Source organism: Corvus moneduloides, chromosome 5, assembly GCF_009650955.1.
Source record: "Corvus moneduloides isolate bCorMon1 chromosome 5, bCorMon1.pri, whole genome shotgun sequence".
Taxonomy (NCBI): Eukaryota; Metazoa; Chordata; class Aves; order Passeriformes; family Corvidae; genus Corvus; species Corvus moneduloides.
Window position 1 is genome coordinate 28,047,770 of NC_045480.1, and position 19,834 is coordinate 28,067,603.

Sequence of the window (19,834 nt, forward strand, 5' to 3'; positions counted from 1 at the left end):
CAAATAACAGGAAGAAAAACATGAAGTAAAAGTGTCAAATTAGGGAATTTGCTCATTTCAAGAGAATAATTTTAAAGATGAATTTGGCAACAAAGGACTCAATTTCTGAAAGAGAAATTAACATTATATTCAGAATATAGAAGCAGAGAATTGTTTAAGATGGAAAAGACTTTAACATCACCAAGGATAATCACTAACCCACCACTGCCAAGTCCAATACTAAACCATGTCTCTAAGTGCCACATCTACATGGCTTTTTAATACCATCAGGGATGGTGACTCCACCAATTCCGTGGGCAGCCAGTGCCCATGACTTGCAGCCTGTTCTAATGACTGGCCACTCTTTCAGTAAACAAATTTTTCCTAATATACAATATAAACCTTCCCTGGTGCAACTCAAGACCATTTCCTCTTACCCTGTCCCTTGTTGCCTGAGAGAAGAGACCAACAGTTGCCTTACTACAACCTCCTTCCAGGAAGTTGTAGAGAGGAAGTAATGAGGTCTCCCCTCAGCCTTCTTTTCTCCAGGCTGAACAACCCCAGCTCCCTCAGCCACTCCTTGTCTGATTCATGTTCCAGCCCCTTCACCAACTCCATTGCCCTTCTCTGGACTCACTCTAGCACCTCAATGTCTTTCTTGCAGTGAAGGGCTTAAAAGTCAACACAGCACTTGAGATGTGGCCTCACCAGTGCCAAGCATAGGGCCATGATCACTGCTCTGGTCCTGCTGGTCACACTATTGCTCATACAGGCCAGGATGCCACTGGCCTTCTTGGCCACCTGGGCACAGCTGGCTCATGTTCAGCTGCTATTGACCAGCACCCCCAGGTGCTTTTCTGCTGGGCAGCTTTCCAGCCACTCTGCCCCCAGCCTGCAGCACTGCAGGGGGTTGTTGTGACCCAAGTGCTGGACCCAGCACCTAGCCTTGCTGAACACGGCACTTGGCCTTGCTGAACCTCATACAATCGGCCTCGGCCCATTGATCCAGCCTGTCCAGATGCCTCTGCAGAGCCTTCCTACCCTCCAGCAGATCAACACTCTCACCCAACTTGGTGTCATCTACCAATTCGGTACATCTGATTTACATTTACCTCTGCAGACTCACTGATGGTGACCTCAATCCCTTTGTCCAGATCATCAGTAAATATGTTAAACAGGACTGGCCCCAGTACTGAGCCTTGTGGAACCCCACTGGTGACCGGCTGCCGGCTGGACGTAACTCCATTCACCACCACTCTCTAGGCCTGGCAACCCAAACTGTTTTTCACTCAGTGAACAGTACCTGCACCCAAGCCACAGGCAGCCCATTACTCCAGGGGAACGCTGTTCTCTAGGAGAACAAGACTGTTTAAGAAATAATAATAAATCGAGTTAATCCATACCTGAGTCATTCCAGACTGGAGCTGTAGAGTTGCAGGCTGAGATATTGCTGGCTGTGTTACTGGTTGTCCAAGAGACTGTGAGCTTAAAGACTAGGATTAAAAAAATTGTTCCATAATCATAAGAGAATGAACTTCATACTTGACCTGAAGTATTTCTTTAAAGTGTCAAATACAAAACAGTATCATATGAAAATATGATAGAAACTAGTAAATTGTTTCTTGAAATATCTAGCCTTAATTATTAGAGAATTAAGAAAACAAAAGCAACTGATTATCTACATAATATACGCATTATTTCCCGGCTGCTAAAAATATATATATAAGCAGTAGGTATAAAACAGAAATTACAACTATAAATATTTTAGAAGTCTTAATTGTATTAAGGGAAAGACTTTTTCAACGAGTTTGGAAGTTGACACCTTTGATTTATTCTTAAACTAACAATTTTTAGAAATACATCTTTTAATAAGCATTCTGTTTTTGAAGTGAATGTATTAGTTCAACGGGAAAATGAGCACCAAGTACATGAAGCATGACACTTTCTCATACTATCAAGATTTCAGAAAGGATACAGAGGTATTCACTAATATTCTTAGTCATCAATTTGTATGAATTCTCTATAGGGACACACACACAGCATTACACTGGCAATTTTACATATATATGTGCATGTGTGTGTGTGTGTATTAAAAAATCCAGAATCACAGAAAGAAGCTCCATGTGAGTGAAAGCATAGATTCATTCACATTGTTGCAAATCCTAATGACAAAACCTAAATACATATATGCTTAATTATTATATTCCTTTAAAATCTAGTGTACCAAAGTTGCATATTGATGAGGCAATTCTAAGAGATGTATTCCATGCAAAACTCTTACAGTTTAAACTGTGTTTTTAGAAGAAATAAAACAAAGCTTATATGGATTTAATAATAGCTTTTAAAGGTGAACTACACTGTTTAAGTACATTTTTCTCTGAAGTTACCTGACTGCTCAGAGATGATCTTCTTTGCGCAGTCTTTTCATGACCAGATAAGCTTTGCCTTGGAGGAGTGCTAGTGTCCACTGTCATTTTAGTTGGTGTTGCTGACAATGTTGAGAGTTAGAACAGAAAGAAACATGTTAATAGTTATCTCAATTCTGTAATGCAATAATCAAATCACAGGAAGCTTTTAATGAATAAAAAAACTCTTAAGGCTTGGACTCTTTTTTTTTTTCCCCCCTCCGACTATCCACCAGTAGTGCAACCTGATGGATTGAAATGGGGTGTTCCAGTGTCTGATATTGTACTCTTAGAAGTAAGTCTTTTTCAGAGTAGTCTGCAGATCTCTGAACCATCAAAAAGGATGTTTTCACTTGCACACCTCTCATAAAATGATTATTAACTGCCAGTTACACATTTAATTAAGTAGAGAAAGCTTTCACTTTCAATAGAAGGCAATTCTATTTTCAACAGTTGGTGCTTACACGAATGATCCGATACTGCAGTATGTGAAGATTTTCTCGAACTCCTGGAGGAAGCAGAAGGTGTAGGGCTAGTATCAAACCTTTCCAGTGCTTCTTTGAGACTCACTGTGTTTATGTGATTGTCAGACCCAGAGTCCTGACTCTGAAGAGACACACATAAATAACAATTATTTCTTTAATTCAGCACACAATGTATATTTCTGCTAGAAAATATCTCAGACCTTGCTGTTTCTAATCAACTGCCTTACACAGGTGACCGTGCAGAAGTACTGGCCTGTTTGATGGCTGTAAGCTCTGTTTCCATTTGAGGCTTTTATCCTTGGAAACCAAAGCTATATAAGCCTAGAAACCAAAACGCATGCAGACTCAGGCCACAAACTGACTACTGAGCTGACCTCCTTCTCTAGCCCCTCAATTCACTCTGAATAACAGTGTAATGAGTGAACTGCTTATTCTTTTGGAAAGGGTAAGTTTGTTCCACTAGAAGGAGCACCAACAGATGAAACTTGTGAAACTGCCAAAGGAAAACATTTCTGAACTGTCAGACTAAAACATGACAGATCATATCCACAAGCTTATAACACGCATTGAGCTTCCAAGGGCATTCATTCAAAAATAATTTTGTATACTTCTAAGAAGTGGGACAGAGTCATTGAATTAAACAGTGCCTATTTTCCTATTGTGAATTCCTTCAAGTCAACTTTCTGTGTTGACCTTGGTTTTTCAGATTATGGGTACTTCCAGTAAGGGGAACGTTTATTTAGGAATCTAATGCTGCAGAAATCAGATCTTAATAAAAACTTATGGGTGCTACCGTGTTATAGTATAACTACATGGACATTTATTCCTGAAAAGAGAAGGACATTATAGGCAGAGTACAGTTCAACACTCTTTCTAGACTTCTTTGATCATTTTAAATAGTCATATTATTTAGAGACCAAATAATTACTTTATTTAGGGACAAATGGGACAAACCACTTTTTGCTGCTGTATATTTGCTTGCGTATAATTTTTAGTATGTGAAGATGTAAAATAAAATTGTATAAAACACTCACTTTATCTGCTGTTATCTCTGGGAGAGATTCCTCAATACCAAGTTCTCGTCGTCTTTCTGCTCTAACTTCTGCATAACTAGAAGAACAAACCAAGTGTGACTACTATATTGCGGGATGATTTAAAAAATATACCTCAAAGACCAAACTCCTCAAAGCCACCTTGCTTATAAAGTATCCCAGGAAGTTTTCCAGTGATTCTTTACGCTGCTATAATTTCTCTACTTCCAAAAATACCATCAAGGTAGCTCCCATGCCAGTAGGATTACTTTAAAAAGTAACCTACCTTACAACAGTGTGCGTACAGACAATAAACTCTGGCCTGGAATTCCACTGGTGATACGTGATATAGTAATGTGTTTGCAGCCAAATCCATTGTTGTCCCTTTGTAAGGAATCTGTAGTAACATGACTTCCCTTTCCCATATTGCATTACTATAAAGATGAAGAATAAAGTTTACTGTCTTGCCAAGCTGTAAATACTCCGGTTACATAAAAAGAACATTATTTCCCAGGTTGGTATAGCCCAAACCCATGTCTAAATCCAGTATTACAACCACTATCAAGAACAGGTTTGAAAATTTTCCACCAATTTTTGCACTTATTAAACAGTATAAAGCCTTTTAAATGCTATTGGAAGAACTGAAAAAGTATTAGTCATAGAGCTGTGCACTCCAATTTACCACAATGAAACCCTGGAATTATAAGATAAAATTAAATGTGTTTCGTAGTTCTGTTTCAAAAGAAAAACAAAGATAAGGAACAGCAGTATAATAATGTCAAACTTCACTCAAAATATCACAAAATTTCAGCAGAACAGTTGTACAATTTAACAAACTTGCTCATTTTAGTGACTTAGTTGTACTCACAATGCTCATGACATTTTGCCAGATTATCTAGATCATCCACGTGGTAATAATCATAGCCTGACGTTCCCAAAACTTCAAATGGAAGATAACCTATTATCGGAGGTGCCCTAATTTAATAGAAAAATCAATGTCATTTTATTTTCACACACACAAAAGACTCTCAAAGAAACCAGAATTAATCATATAAGCTGTCTTGTTTACAGTATGTCTCTGAAAAAAAAAATTAAACTCAACACAAGCTATGAGTAGTTAATGCAGGTTAGTGAACACCAAATACTACAGCCAGCAGTATGATTCAGCTGCTATTGCTACTACACAGAAGGAACTGCACCTGTGATCCAAGAATAGGAACTTCCATTCCAAGCTGTGTCTAGATGTGAACTCTTCGTTGGGTTCTTCAACAGTGCACATTTCCTACAAAGGAAAAAAATAAAAATCTCTTAAAACTGCTCTATTCTAGTAGATAAACTGTCAAAATTCAGACTTACCTAAAGTTAGTAGATAACTCCACAATAGTTATAATGTTATTTTTAGACTGCTTCATTGGTTTTGCTTGTTTAAACGCATAATACTGAGGTAGAATCTAATCTCAACTGTGCCAAGCTGACACTCAGTTGATTTAAACGGACTAACCATGTCATGAGATTAACTCAGTATCTACAAACACAGTAGTACTAGCAGAAATCAATAGCAGTTATGCTTTTAAATTGGAACACATAAAAGAAGAGATGAAACGTTCCCACCAGACAGTCTGATTATAGTCCATGTTTATAATGGGTAAAACCCAACACTAGCAAGATGGTCACATTACTCTGAGTTTAGGAATAGGATTCTTCCCTTTAGTGAACACAAAGTGCTCTAAACCTTTTTTGTGCACAGACATGTACTACAAATAACACACTATTCTTATGTTTAGAACTCATGAAAAGTAAGGGAGTGATGTATTTCCATTGCAACAAAACCTCAAGGTATTCTGCACATCATTCTAAATGTATTCCACTCCAACATATTCAGAGCATGTCAGCCAACTTCTACTGTCCCCTTTGAGAAAGGTAAAGATGCCCCACCAAGTACTGTGCCTCATGCAGAGACAGTCACAACACCACGCACCCCAAGCCAGTCAATTCTTTTGCAAACTCCTCTAGTACTGCCTTACAAGAAGGAAGATGGGTGATGGAATACATGCATACAAATGTATCCCTCAAAGAATTACATTAAAATTAGAGATAAGTAAATCTTTCTTTTTTGGACACATGCACACATTTGTCATTTGTAGGAGCTTGCAATGGTATTTCCAGTGCCAGGAACACCCTGGGATCTATTGACAATCAGTTACAAGAGTTTCCTAAAAACTGCAATGTGGAAGCTGCTGCTACACTGATAGAATACTCGTAGGTGTGGACAAATGAGCACATTGCTGCCCCGCAAACATCTGTAACTAAAGCAGTCCTGCAGAAAAATACAGTATAAGACTAACAGAGGGACCTTTCTTTTCATTCTTTCAGGTTATAATCCAAAGAGTTTAATTGGATACTTTGCAGTTTTTTAAATAGATCTAAGTTTTCTTTCTATGAAAGGAAAAAGTGACCATACCTAGGCAATGTTTTTTTCCTCACCTTCATCACTGTAAAATCTAAAGACAGTGACTGAGAAAATGATGGATGAATTAGATGAAGGCAATGAGCTAAACAACTCTGGGCACAAATTTATGACTCTTGATGTGAATTCCAGTTAGCAAGATTTAAGCTTCAAATCTGAAACTATCCCTAGAACCCAAAGCTCACCTACTTTTCTAAAATTACAGCATTTAATAAAGCACCACTCATACTAAAGTAAGAGAAATGAAAGAGCAAGAGTATAATCCTTGAGATATACTTTTGATTTGTTGTTTCTTTTGATCTAATTATTTTGACGCAAGTCAAAACAAAAGTAAAAATCACTGAAGTGCAAGCAGTAAAACCACAGTAAAAACATCATGGTTAGAGAGCAAATGGCAGCAGGTTAGTATCCAATTACTCAATGCATTTATATTAATGATTTGCAGATATTCCACTGTAAAATACCCCTGGGCAGAAGCCAGCTTGTTCAACAAGGCGTCTTGTTGAAGTTGTCAACAAGGCATCTAGAAAAGAAAGGACTTTCATTTGTAACAAAAAGTATTTTGGCAGAATCTTTTCAGCTGGATTAATCCTGCCTTCTTGATAGAATGCAAACATCAACTAGCCAAAATGCAAGACAAATGTTTTAAACAATGTGTAGAACCAAATGCCTTCACTACGGAGCAAAATTTGTGACATGTTTTATTACGAAAGTGGTAGGGTCATATACATAAAAGAAAAATATGAACTTTAAAGATGCAAAAAGCATTGCATATCCCGAGAAATTACATTCAAGGAAAAAAAATAAAGAATCCAGAACCATATACCAACTGAAAGAAAGAGAATAAGTGACAGATGAGCAGGAAAGTTCTACCTTAAATAAGGCAATACTAGAACACACATCTCATTACTGGCTGTGCATTTGTTAGTGAAGTTACTGGGATGGTAAAATTCCTGACATACACTCATTCGCTAAAGACTAGTCAATGCTAGCCTCAATAATAACAGAAGGTATCACGAGTATAAAAAGGTATTGCCAGATTAAGTCTTCACTCTTATGTTAGTCTTCTTCAAAAGATTTCCCAAATGAACAGCACCGGTTGAAAGTCTCGAAAGATCTTAAAACTTTTGTAACATGGAAGCTTCCTTGGACACTGAAGGCTTAGAGGTTCAGATACAGGAATGAAACTCTGGCCAGAGTATAATCTGTAAGGTTTTCGCCTGCAGGAGACTGAGACACTTGAAGATCATAAATGGATGTTCCTCAGCTTCCAAGAGGAGGAAACATAGAAGATTTACTATGAACTGTCAGACTTTTTTAAAAGACAAAAGCATTCTCAAATGTCAGGTTGGTCTTTTTTCCACAATTATTTCATGAGGCAAAAATCCCACATATAACATCTCTACCAACTGTAGGCATAACAGGAAACATATTTTTTAGACCTGCATGAGAAGTAAAGTGGCAGATGAAAGATTTCCATAGTTTTAGAAAAAATAAACAAACTTTCTCTGGCATCAAGTCTGGAGAGACAAAATTCCTATTCAGCCTGATAGAACTGAAGAAGTTTCTATGATTTCTCCACATGCTCCCTACTATGCTTTTGAAGTGCAAAGTAGATAAACCACATCCTTCAGAAGCTACCACCAACAGTCTTCAGCTTAAGACATCATCAGTGCTTTAAAGTTGTTTAAATGTTCAGAGTTCTTGTATTACAGACAACAGCTTAACACTGGGCTACATGCACTTCATGGCATTACTTTACAACTGAATTGCAAAAACAAACGTTAGATAGCAGACTATCCTGAACCTTGATTCACATATTTGTATGAAACATATAATGGAATCACAATCACTGACCATACTGTACTGTATCCTGAGTATTTATTTTTATTGGTTTTGGAGAGAAACAGGATTATACTTACTGAACTACAAGTATCATATGCATCCAATTCTAAGCTTGGAAAGGCACCTTCACATTGTACATTAGTAGTTAAGCAAAATGTTAGGTTTAAACCACTGAGTTACTGAATAACTGCATAGAAACAAAAGATTTCTATTACCTCAAACCCAACTCTTCATTACTGACAAGTAATGTAAGCTTTCTTTAAGCCCTCCAAGATTTACTTCTGTGTCAAACTGCAGAAAGACCACCAGCAACAAAAAATTCATGTCCGAGTTCCAACTAAATCAATCATTTCTCCAGTGAAAGTGGAACCTTGATGTAATCTTTCATATTGCTTAAGTTCATCTTGCTAAATTATATTCCTGTGGACTTCCTCGAAATTTATTTCTTGCATATTTCTCTTTTATATTCCTATTTAGAATTAATGTTCACCATAACCTGTTTGATACTTTGCATAAAACTTAGCCTATTTCAAGTAAGAAACAGACACTTTCAGTTTCATATCATAAAATTCCTTATGGTTTTCCATGAATATTTTAAATGTTGTTTGCATTCTCTCTGAAGTTTTCCCATTTAGAGTCCATTTAAGAATGATATAAAAGTGATTTCATTTGTACATACCTTGATAAATTGAGGTGTAGCTAATCTAACTGTTGCTACAAAGCAAACTTTTTCTTCATATGAAGGCCGGTGTGATCTCTGAATAGTTCCTTCAAAACCATTGTGCGCTGAGTTGGGAACTGAGGGCAGACAGAGGAGATGACAATATAAGTATGGAGGAAAATGGCAGTAATATCACAAGACAAGTGGCCCAGTATTTATCTGTGGTTTGCTTGTAACTTAACATGCATTAAGAAAAATGCTACATATCTACATTTATATGCGCAGGAATAATAACACAGTAATAGGAGTAGTTACAGAGTAGTAATGGGAACATGACCATCCAGTTACTTACTCAAAGAACTAAAATTACAGTTAATACGATATTATTACTGACAAAGTGTTTTTAAGAAACTAATAACAGTTCTAATCTTTGCTAACTGGTAAAAATGACTGGATTACACTTTCTTCAAAAGTATCTTTAAAATTTATCTTTTGCATCAGGTTTTGCTAATTTTTTCTTTTGAATTCTGAGGTAAGTATTTACTTTGTAGACTTCCATCACATTTAAGCAACACATGCTGAAGACATACCAAGTAACAGAACAATCAAAGGCACAATTACAGATGTGAAAGAATCAGGATACTGAGCTGAGAACAAATTCCACTTATTGAATCACGGAGATGGAATCAAAAGGAGGCAAAGGATGGACTAGACCTCAAAACAGATTAACCTTATCTTTCATTTCCATCCATTATCAATTTAGTTTATCTTTACTAAGGCCTAGAGATGGTGACTTCAAAACACTGTGAGGTCTTTCAAAGCCTGACTGGTTTTAATTCAGCTCTAGATTAGAACTCCTACTAAAGTTTCTTCATGCAATTTCAGCTTACAGCTCCTTGCTCTTTCCATCAGAAAGAAAATAAGCAGTTTCCTTCCTCTTTATCTTAGCCCTCGTTCTTTGTTCTTCAGAGTTTATCTTGCCTTGTAAGTTAGATTTATAAACTACTTGTTTTGTTGCTCTACTCTGAACTCTCTCCAACTTCTTTACTTCTGACAAATAAGTATCAAAACTTGGATGAGGACATGCAAGTGCTAAGAAGTGCAGTGGGATTATTTCAGGTGGTTTTGACTATATTTTAGAAAGGCTTTTGCATTTTCAGATTGGTGGCTGGTCAAGGTGATTTGGTCACATTCAGTTTACATTCCACAGTAACCCCTTTTCCTAAAGGACTGCTATGTAGCTTGCTGTAGCCATCCTTGTTCATATAGTTTGATATTCCTAAACATAGTAACTTGCATTTTTTCTTAGTCAATTTTTCTGGGTTTTTAGACCAAAATAATTTCTTTTCTAAATTTGGGGATGAATTCTTCTCTTGTTTTTAGTGGACTATTTCATGACTTCAAACTATGTTCCATTGTTCATAACATTAATGAAAATACCAATCAAATCCAGAAGTTGTCCATTAAAACTGCACTTTGACGGTGAACATTGGTAACCTTTCCAATCAGTTTCTGCAGCTACTCTCAAGCAATTTCAATTAACATGTGCTTCCCTTATACGTTTGTGAGAACAGAATATGATAACAAAACCGTATTTGAAAAGTCCATCATTTATTTGTGCTTTATCCTCTTATCCATACAGTGTGTTACTCTTTGGTAGAGGAAGCTGAACTGATTTGATGCTATTTCTACCTGGAAAATCCACAGTGGTTGCCATTCAATTCCCTGCAGCTTCCTGAAACTCATATATATTTTAATTATTTGTTCCAGAGTATTTCCAAATATCAAATTGCAACCCATAGGTCTGCAGTTTCCCAACTCCTCATTCCAAGACTAGCACTATATTTGGCCTTTTCAGGACTGTTTCTTGTATTTCCTATAATATTACATAACTGTATTTGCATTAAGACTCAACCTCTTCCCATTTTGTGAGAAAAATAGTGGTATCAGATAAAAACTCCACAGATTTATTTACAACATACTGGTTTTCATAATATTTTTGGGTGATCTTTCTAAGAATCTACTACTGATCACACTGCAGATCCCACTTGGACACAAAAACAGGCTTCCCAAGTAAATAGTCAGCACAGCCAGGCCAAACAGATTAGAGGTGCAGCACAGACGAAGAATATTATACATAGCTAATAAAAATAATTTCAATGGTAGGGAGTAGCAACTCAGTGCAGAAAACGGTACTGGCCCACCCACTCATCTGAGTGGTAACTCCTGTCAAGTGAAAGCACAGAACTGAAATGGGGGGAAAACCTACATTTTCCTTCCCAGTTGCCTGTGTAATGAGAGCTGCAGGTATTCAGTACCACTAATCTTCAGGTTAGACGCCTGCTTAAATATGGCTTATGATGAACTAAATTCAGGCTCCTTATTTTAAAACATTTACTTAAATTCCTCTAACATTCTTTTAAAAAATGTTTTACAAAATACTAGTTTCCTTTAATTGAAAGCATTAAGCATAATTACTACGTTTTGCATTCAAATACACAGACCCGTAATACCTGATAGGCAGTTTTTCTTCTTTTCCATTACACCAATACAGAAGTGATAAAATTCTGCTTCAAGATCTTCTTTTGAAAGCTGGATTTTAGTTTACCTACATTTTGCACCATGGTCCCAAGCCAGTTTAGCTGCGGAGCTGCCTAAGTATTCCACTCAAACACTGCTGAAATTACTTACCATGATTCAAACACTTGAAATTTCCTATAAATTTTACATATTCATATGTAGGTTGCTCTTTTGGATCTATTGTTCCTCGCAGCATATGGCAACAGAATTCTAGCTGATTTTTTGCTAGAAAAAAAATAAACAAAGTAATAGGCTATATGCTTGATGAAGCACACAGGCAACATGAAATGGAAAGCAGGTATAATAAAGCTGAATACATATTGAGATACTGTAAGTGTAGTGATTCCAACTGGCTACAGCCTCTGCTTTTAACCAGCATGACAGTAACTAACCTAAAGAACTCCTTTAGATTTTGTGCATGAAGGGCTTTGAATATTAGCAACATGAAAATCTCTGAGAACTAGAGCTGTATTAAAGAAGATGCCCTGAACTTAAGTTCACTAAAGCACATGCTCCCAAACTCCATTAGCCTGCTATGTATTTATTCTTGCCAACTGCTAAAACTGTCTGAATAGAAGCTCTATAAACAATATGAACCCTTCTAATACACAGGGAAGTTATAGATTAAAAGGCAATGCACCTTTGAAAATTCTACTCTAGAGCAGGGGGGACACTAACACTTCTGTTCTTCAGGGCTCTGAAGCACATCTCTGCTCAAATAACACTGGAAAAACTGATCATGTAAAATTCCAAGTAAATAATTTTTAACACAACTGCTGTACTGGTTTTATCTGGGATAGAATTAATTTTCCCCACAGCAGCTCACATGGTGCTGTGTTTTGGATTTTGACTAGAACAGTGTTGCTAACAGGGATGTGCCCATTATTGCTCAGCAGCACTTACACAGTGCACAGGCCCTCTCTTTATCTCCCTCTGCTCCACTGGTGAGGAGGCTGGGGGTGCCCCAGCAGCTGGGAGGGGACACAGCGGGGAGAGCTGAACTAAGGGATATCCCATACTGTATGGCACTGTGCTCAGCAATAAAAGCTGGGGAAAGGAAGAAGGGGGAGACATCTGGGTTTACGGCATTTGTCTTCCCAAGTAACCATCATACATGACATAGCCCTGCTTTCCTAGAGATGGCTGAACAACTGCCTACCAACCAGAAAGAGCAAACTAATTCCTTATTTTGCTTTGCTTGTGCACACAGCTTTTGACTTCACCTGTTAGTCTGCCTTTATCATGACCCACAAGTTTGCTCACTTTTACTCTTCTGACTCTTTTCCTGTTCAACTGGGAGGAGTGATCGAGCAGCTGTATGGGGCAGAGCTGCCTACAGGGGTTAGCCCAAAATTACTACTTACATTTTAAGTATTCCGGTGTCAAGGAATCACTTTCCAGCAGATGAGAAGACAATATTTTATAAATTTCTGAATGTTCCCCCTCTGGGATAAAATTAAATACACTCTGATCCACAAGATCAGACTGAAAGAAAAAGATTTAGTAAGTGTTAATTCAAGACATCAATGTCACAAAGCCTACTATTTTAATGCAAAACAATTCCACAGTTCATTACTGACTCAACAAAGTCACCTGCTGGAATACATATTAGTATTTTGCAAGAAAAAAATCTGTTCTGATATGCCTGCCCTGTGGGGAGTGGTAAATGAATTCCTTGCTTTGATTTGCTTGCATGCATGGCTTTTGCTTTACCTATTAAACTGTCTTTATCTCAACCCACAAGTTTTCCTGCTTTTACCCTTCCAATTGCCTCCCCCATCCCACTGAGGGGTGAGTGAGCGAGCTGCTGGGTGAGGATGAGTTGCCAGTTACCACATTTTATAATCGGTTCCATAGCTACATACACAAAACCGCAAACAACAGAGATGAATGCAGCAAAACTGAACAACTGATTATATGCATAAATGCATTTGGTTAAGTATTCAAAAAAAGAGGAATCATAAAATGTATGTTTAGAATTCATAAATCACACCTAAAAACCAAGAACAAACGTGCCTCTGAGAACCTGTCAAATTCTACGAAAAGAAAAAGTTAAAATCACAATTACCTGCCCATTTAAAAAATTCTCATACTGTTATCATGCATACTTTAAGAGAATTTATTTTGTCTCTTACCACAGTAAGACAACTAACATTTAACAGAACTTGTCCTTCTCTTCTAGAAAAACACGCAATTTAACTCGTCAATTGTTTGCACTTATTAATTTGCTTCACTTCAGAATAACATTATTCAAAGGTAACTTTAAAAACTTAAATGAATGTTACATGTACCAGTGAGCAATCTCACCCAGATTAAAGATGAGCGAATGTGATAAACCCAAAAGTATATACTGAACTTAAAAAGCAGAACCAGCAGCAATGTATTTATCAGAGTGTGTTGTCAAGAAAGAAGTAAAAAAGTAGTTAAAAAATTTCAATTATTTAGATCTTTAGTAATACTCTTCTGACTCATGTAGAGGCTGTGAACTCTAAAGGGTCCCCTGCAATCAACTGTGTTACTTCAGCTACGCTGAAACTGATGCTAGGCACTTCATAATCCTTTCTAACAGAGTGACAACTGCATTCTGCATTTCCAAAGGAAATGTTTAATATAGAAGACAGACCAGTAGGAAGGAGTTGTGCTGAAGAAAAAACAGAAACGCTAAAACAAAGCATACATCTGTCCCATCTGTCTGTTGGCCCAAAAAGCCAACAATTAATCAATACTTGTGGGATATGCCACAAATACTCATATCAGAACACCAATCAACCACAGACAAACTGGTATGTTACCAAAAGCAATTTGTTACTTACTGGTAAATGTTCAAGTAAGGGAGTTATACTTTCAGACACATATATTATATTTCCATCTGTCATAATTGCTAAAAAAAAACCATCAAGAGCCTGAAATTAAACATAACGGGCAGTTAAATAAAAAAGAAACAGCATCCTAAAAATGTTAAGCTATATTCAATACAGAAAATAATGCAGACCAATTTTAGTTTAGTTTATTGCAGAAATGGGAATGTCTTTCCCTACTGAAAACCCTTAATCTTGTTTTTACACTAAAACGATTACAATTCCCATACTGTTCCATCGTTAAATAATCTGTGGTTTCAGAAGCAAATACATATATAGACAGCCACTGTTTTCCCCAACTCCCACTCTGCCTGCCTGTTATTTTTAATTCCATCACCATTTTAGATCTCAGAAAACTCATAAAAATGAGCTAGAGACAAAACCAAGATGTGGGAAAACTACAAGAAGAACAAGTAAAAGAGTCAGCAAAATCAATGAATTTTAGTGTTTAAAAAGCTCAACATTCCCAATCTCAATGAAAGAAGCTTGTATTGAGATTTTACTGAGACTTGAAATCTGTGAGATACAGTTCTGACTGCCTTATCTTTACTGAACTCAAACTTCTTTCCTTTGAATATAACACAACGTTTCAATTGAAAGCTACCAACAAAAGCACAACAGAACTGTATTTCTAAACAGGAAATTTCAAAGCTCACATCTTTGAAAAAAACTCTTATATCAGAGGACTTTTCTGAAAATTTTTTAAATACCAAAACGCACAACTTGTAACTTTTTTTATCTGTGCATCAAAGCAAAGGTTTAACTATGGAACAAAAATAAAGAAGTGTTTGTTAACTTGCAATATTTTTCATTTAACTATAATTAAAAATTGTTTCACTAACAAGATATAAATGACTTATGCTCATTTTCAATGAAATAATAGCTTATAATTAAAGTTTCTTTCTAGTAGTTTTGCAACTATTCATGTAATCTTCAGAAAAGTAATGCTCTCAACCAGTTTTGGAAAGCATAGCAGGTAAAGAAATTAAACACTTACTTATTGCACTCAAGTTACATGGATATGTTGAGCCTTTTTCATAACTAGAATTTTAATTTATGCATAATAATTCTTTCTCTAGCACCTTCCTTATGCTGCTAATTTAAAATATCCACTTCGACAGTAAACATGTTCATTTACAGACTTGCTGTTATTATGTTTATTTAATTGAAAATGTAGTTCAAAGCAAAGCTGCTTTTCTGAAACAACATTCTGAAACTCTGCTTACATAGGAACTTTGATGGCTTATCTTGATGAAAACATATAGTTACAACTCAAATATGAGAATAAAAACATATGTCATCAAACTGAAAAATTTCATAATGGAATGACTTCCAGCAAGGAATTCTTCTACTCCCAGAAAACCAGAAATAATGTACCTCTAACATTAACTGTGTGAACTCCTCATTACTAAGGAATGTCGGTTTCCAGTCCTGTCGAATTTCACTGGCATCTGATTGTGCAGTAATTTCTACAATCAAACACATACACAGCATAAGGATTCATACTTCCAAAAGCCATTATTTTTCCCCTAAGCTACATATTCATAGTTAAGGAACAGGAGAAAGTTCTCCAGTCTCCTCTGTTGTTCATTCATTACATACAGAAGTTGTTCCGTAAAAAGAAAATAAATGTCTTCTTCCATGTCGTAATAAAATTTGTCTTCTCTTTCCTTCGACCAGTTTGCCAGATTTCAAGGCAATACTGATGTTAATGACAGTCAGTAACAGATTTTGATGATGAAAAAATACTCTTTCCCCTGAGACTATAATGAAATGTTTTATAAAGAGTATTGTTTACAAAGATTTAGAAAGCCAAAATTCCTGATCAGTTTATGTCATTAAAACAGCTAATCCTCAAGTATCTTGGCCAGTCCTTGTCATTCTAACCCTTGCACTAAAAATTGTCATTGTCCTTTCTCCTTTTCCTGCTCTTTTCTGGTTATACTTAAAAAGAGTCGTTTTTCAACAAGGATTCTTAAGAGCTCTACAACAGACTCCACTCTAGAATTCCTGTCTGTTACAGACACATAAATGAATTTTGACATAGATGAATTTTGAGTAAAGATTCCAGCAGGAGTTGAGAAATACATAGATTAACTTCCATACAGAGGTGAGAGAATCAACAGCTGCTAAGCAAAGCCTGACGCCAGGTTCTGAAACTGATGCTTCCTTATCAACTGATAACTAAAACAACAAGAAGCAGGACCTCATAGCTCTTCAGTTTTGAGGAATAACAAGAGCATCACAGAAGTACTGGTTGTAAGAACAATCTTGGACAAGTAATCAAGTATTTAGACAAATCAAAAGAACCAAACCAATTCTTTAAGGTTTTTGATTTTTAAAGGACAAGTCTGTACAAAGATCGTAAGCTAGAGTCTTAGTTCAGGTGCCTCAAAGAGCCAGAAAACCTGGAATTCAATTAAATATGCAAAGAGCTGGAGCAGTTCGTAGTTTTTTTTACCACACTGAAGTGGGAAAACTTTACAAAAAAGCTTTAGACTTAACTAAAAGAACAGTAAACAACAGCAACATCATGCAAGAAACTGGCCGAAAGTGGAAAGCTGCAAGAAGAAGTGAAAAAAAAATCAACAAGTAAGACCTTCCAATTATCCGATCTCACAAAACATATAAATTCATCAGGCTTTTGCAATCTGTTTTGAAATGGTATCACAAAGCAGAAAGAGTGGGCTGGAGAATTAAGAAAACCTATGTATAATCCCAAATGTAGCTTTTCAGTCAGAATGAAGATACTGAACACTGAGGGGCAAGTCACAGGACTTGAAAATGAAAAGCTCTGCCACCAAAGTGGAGGCAAAATTCCAGGAACTTAGTGCATTCATTCCACAGAACACAGATAATCTTCACTTTAAACTGGAAAAGTCTGATTCATTGGCTCATTCTAGCCCTTATAACCATCCTACTTCAGAATTAAAAAGACTGTCTTTTGCATTAGAACAGATTTATGCTAAATAAAAGCTGAAGTTCATGCCTTTAACAAACCATTCTGAAATATCTTATCACAAGTACAGGTGTTCTTTTACATTTTCCATAATTAGGGCAAGCATGATACTAGCAAACAGAGCCAAAGCAACAGAATGAACCTGTTTCACTTGGCAACTTCAGAGAAATGCCTAGAAGTTCTGGCAGAAGGTTGCACTCAGAGATAAATGGTGGTAAGGCCACATTCCTGAGCTAGATACCAGAAGGAGGAGCATAACCAAACTTGCACATTAAACTTCAGTCTTCAAGTTCTGTATCTGAAGCAATTCTACACCAGCACCAAGAATTCTCAAAACAAATTGCCAGCCAAGCCAAGATCTATACCATTTATCTGTGGGTTGTAGGAGTATCAGTCTACCACCTGCAATTATAGGCAGCTAAATTCTTCAGTATTTACTAATTTTAAAAAATTTGTTTACAAATTCAGTGAAAGATGACAGGCAGTACTAGTCAAAGAGAACCTCCCAGTGATACAATGTCAGTGTGTTTAGCCTCCTGTATCTTCCCAGTGAGAAACAGAATCCATATTGGCCAATAATAATTAACTCAGATAGTTCATTTGGAGCTGCTGCCAGAGTACCAAGCTTGGATAATGTGGAAATAGCCCTGGAAGAACCAGAAGCAATGCAGTTAAATCCTGGTGGCTCAACATAGTAGGATTTCAACCATAAAGCAGCTACTCAGTGCTGAACAATCCATTTATCCTAGGTCATTCAGCTTTATTGCAACATATCCAAGCACTTCAGGAGATAAAATATTCTTCTGAACTTTACCAACATTCTGTCCAAAACCACTTTAATGTAAAATGCTGTACAGCAATGCTAGTAAGCACTGACAGTCAGAGCTTTAGGGACCTTAATATGATATGTGCAGTCACACAGAGCTGCATTCTGTCACACTAAGTGAAGGACAAAAGTGCCCTGCCCTAAAAGGCATCCTTCTCCAAAGCTGCTTTTTGCCCCTTCATTCTAAAAAAAAAAAAAAAAATCTCAGCACTTTGAAGAGAAAAATATGACTGCTGGCTGGCTGACACACGTTTGTTCTGCATTCTATATTTTATGTCAGGAATTACCAATACAAGATAAAGTAATTTTGAAACAGAACCAACTTTCACAAAGGCCTTACAACCCGAAGAACTGGCTTTTACAGAAGAGGAGCCTTCATACTGCTTTTCTTTTCTTATGAGACAAATGTATCTCAGCAAATTAAAACAGCATAATCAATATTTAATTGGGAAAAAAAACCCCCAAACCTATGAATTCTCATACGAATTATACCACCCTCCTTTTTCATGTAAATTATGTTTACAATTTTAACAGCAATGTTCAGTACACATTTGGTGTTACTGGAAACATAACATTAATGGAAGAGATGTGCTAGGGTATGGAAAAACATTTCTCATACCTTAAATTGACACACATACTGTTGATAAATACATAGCTATTCATCCACTTAATATCTCATTTTATAACCTTATAGTTACTTTTTTTGACCCTACTGCTTTCTAGTTAGCATACATTCTCAGAAATTACCCAAGGAAATGAGCAAAAGAGTCAATTTTCTTCAGTTTCTAATCTTGTTTTTGCAGTGTGAACCACAAGGTGCCATATTAAGAACAAGTGTAGGAGCAGGAACAGAGATTTTTTTATATATATAATATCTAACAGTCATAAATCAGTGTACACTTGGTGGAAGAATTTTTTTCATGACAGAAATAACCTGTAACAAACTTCAGTATAACATATATGGGTATATCCCACCGTCAGTTGATGCAAACAGCAAAGATGTTCAAGGATATCGATTGTTTTGACATTTCACATGACCTTTAAACAACAACACACACACAGAGCCTTATACATCCATGTGTATATCTTAAAACTTTAAAAGTTTAGCTAAAAGTATTTATAGATTTTCTGGCATTTTTCTCCCAGCTGGAAAAAAAAAAAAAAAGCCAAAATGCCCATAACTCCTGGTCACTATGCTCTCTGTATCGCACTTTCTCTCATCAAGCAACCAACCCAGTAACACTGCTGGAAACCACAGTGCCCTATCGCCTTATCATCTTTGTTTAAGCAGCCAGTTGTGTAGGCGGCACCTGACACAAAAAGAAGGAGCATTAACTTCTCTTGGAACAGCTTTTCAGTGCTTTATCTTGCTTCATGTAGAACCTGGAGAGACAAATCAGCTGTTCAAACCAGGCTTATCTAAATACCCAAATAAGTATTTCGAGCAAGTACTTCCACTAAAATGGATCAGCAGTTTTCCTGTGAAGCAAAACTTCAGCCATTTGCACCCATGTCTGTCCAGAACAAAAAACTTCGAGGTTATTTCAAAAATAAAACTTCTCTTTGTGAAACAGATTTCATGTTTCACAAAGAGAACCATGGGACAAAAAAACTCAGTACTGGCTTTTGCTAAGTATTAGCAGAAATACAGGTACATCTCCGCTACCTAGATGATCTTAAGAATATCTTTCTCCAGAAGCACTTCACATTTTTTTGACAAATTCCTTCAAGGAGCTGC

General features: G+C 36.6%; 1 protein-coding gene across 12 annotated transcripts in view; it reads right to left on the bottom strand.

Annotated features, from left to right (window-relative positions):
• The window catches only part of CLOCK (clock circadian regulator), a 68,364-nt gene that overhangs the window by 12,972 nt on the left and 35,558 nt on the right, over positions 1–19,834 (bottom strand). For 11 of the 12 annotated variants that reach the window (XM_032110097.1, XM_032110105.1, XM_032110103.1 and 8 more), the window contains 12 exons: positions 15,689–15,780; positions 14,267–14,356; positions 12,818–12,938; positions 11,565–11,678; positions 8,892–9,010; positions 5,100–5,182; positions 4,769–4,875; positions 4,187–4,334; positions 3,904–3,979; positions 2,849–2,990; positions 2,367–2,467; positions 1,383–1,472 (listed from right to left, as the gene is read on the bottom strand). In XM_032110097.1, coding sequence (XP_031965988.1) covers positions 1,383–1,472; positions 2,367–2,467; positions 2,849–2,990; positions 3,904–3,979; positions 4,187–4,334; positions 4,769–4,875; positions 5,100–5,182; positions 8,892–9,010; positions 11,565–11,678; positions 12,818–12,938; positions 14,267–14,356; positions 15,689–15,780 — 1,283 coding nt within the window. Of the gene's footprint in view, positions 1–1,382; positions 1,473–2,366; positions 2,468–2,848; positions 2,991–3,903; positions 3,980–4,186; positions 4,335–4,768; positions 4,876–5,099; positions 5,183–8,891; positions 9,011–11,564; positions 11,679–12,817; positions 12,939–14,266; positions 14,357–15,688; positions 15,781–19,834 lie in introns of those variants that run through there. The other variant, XM_032110107.1, reaches the window with a different exon arrangement.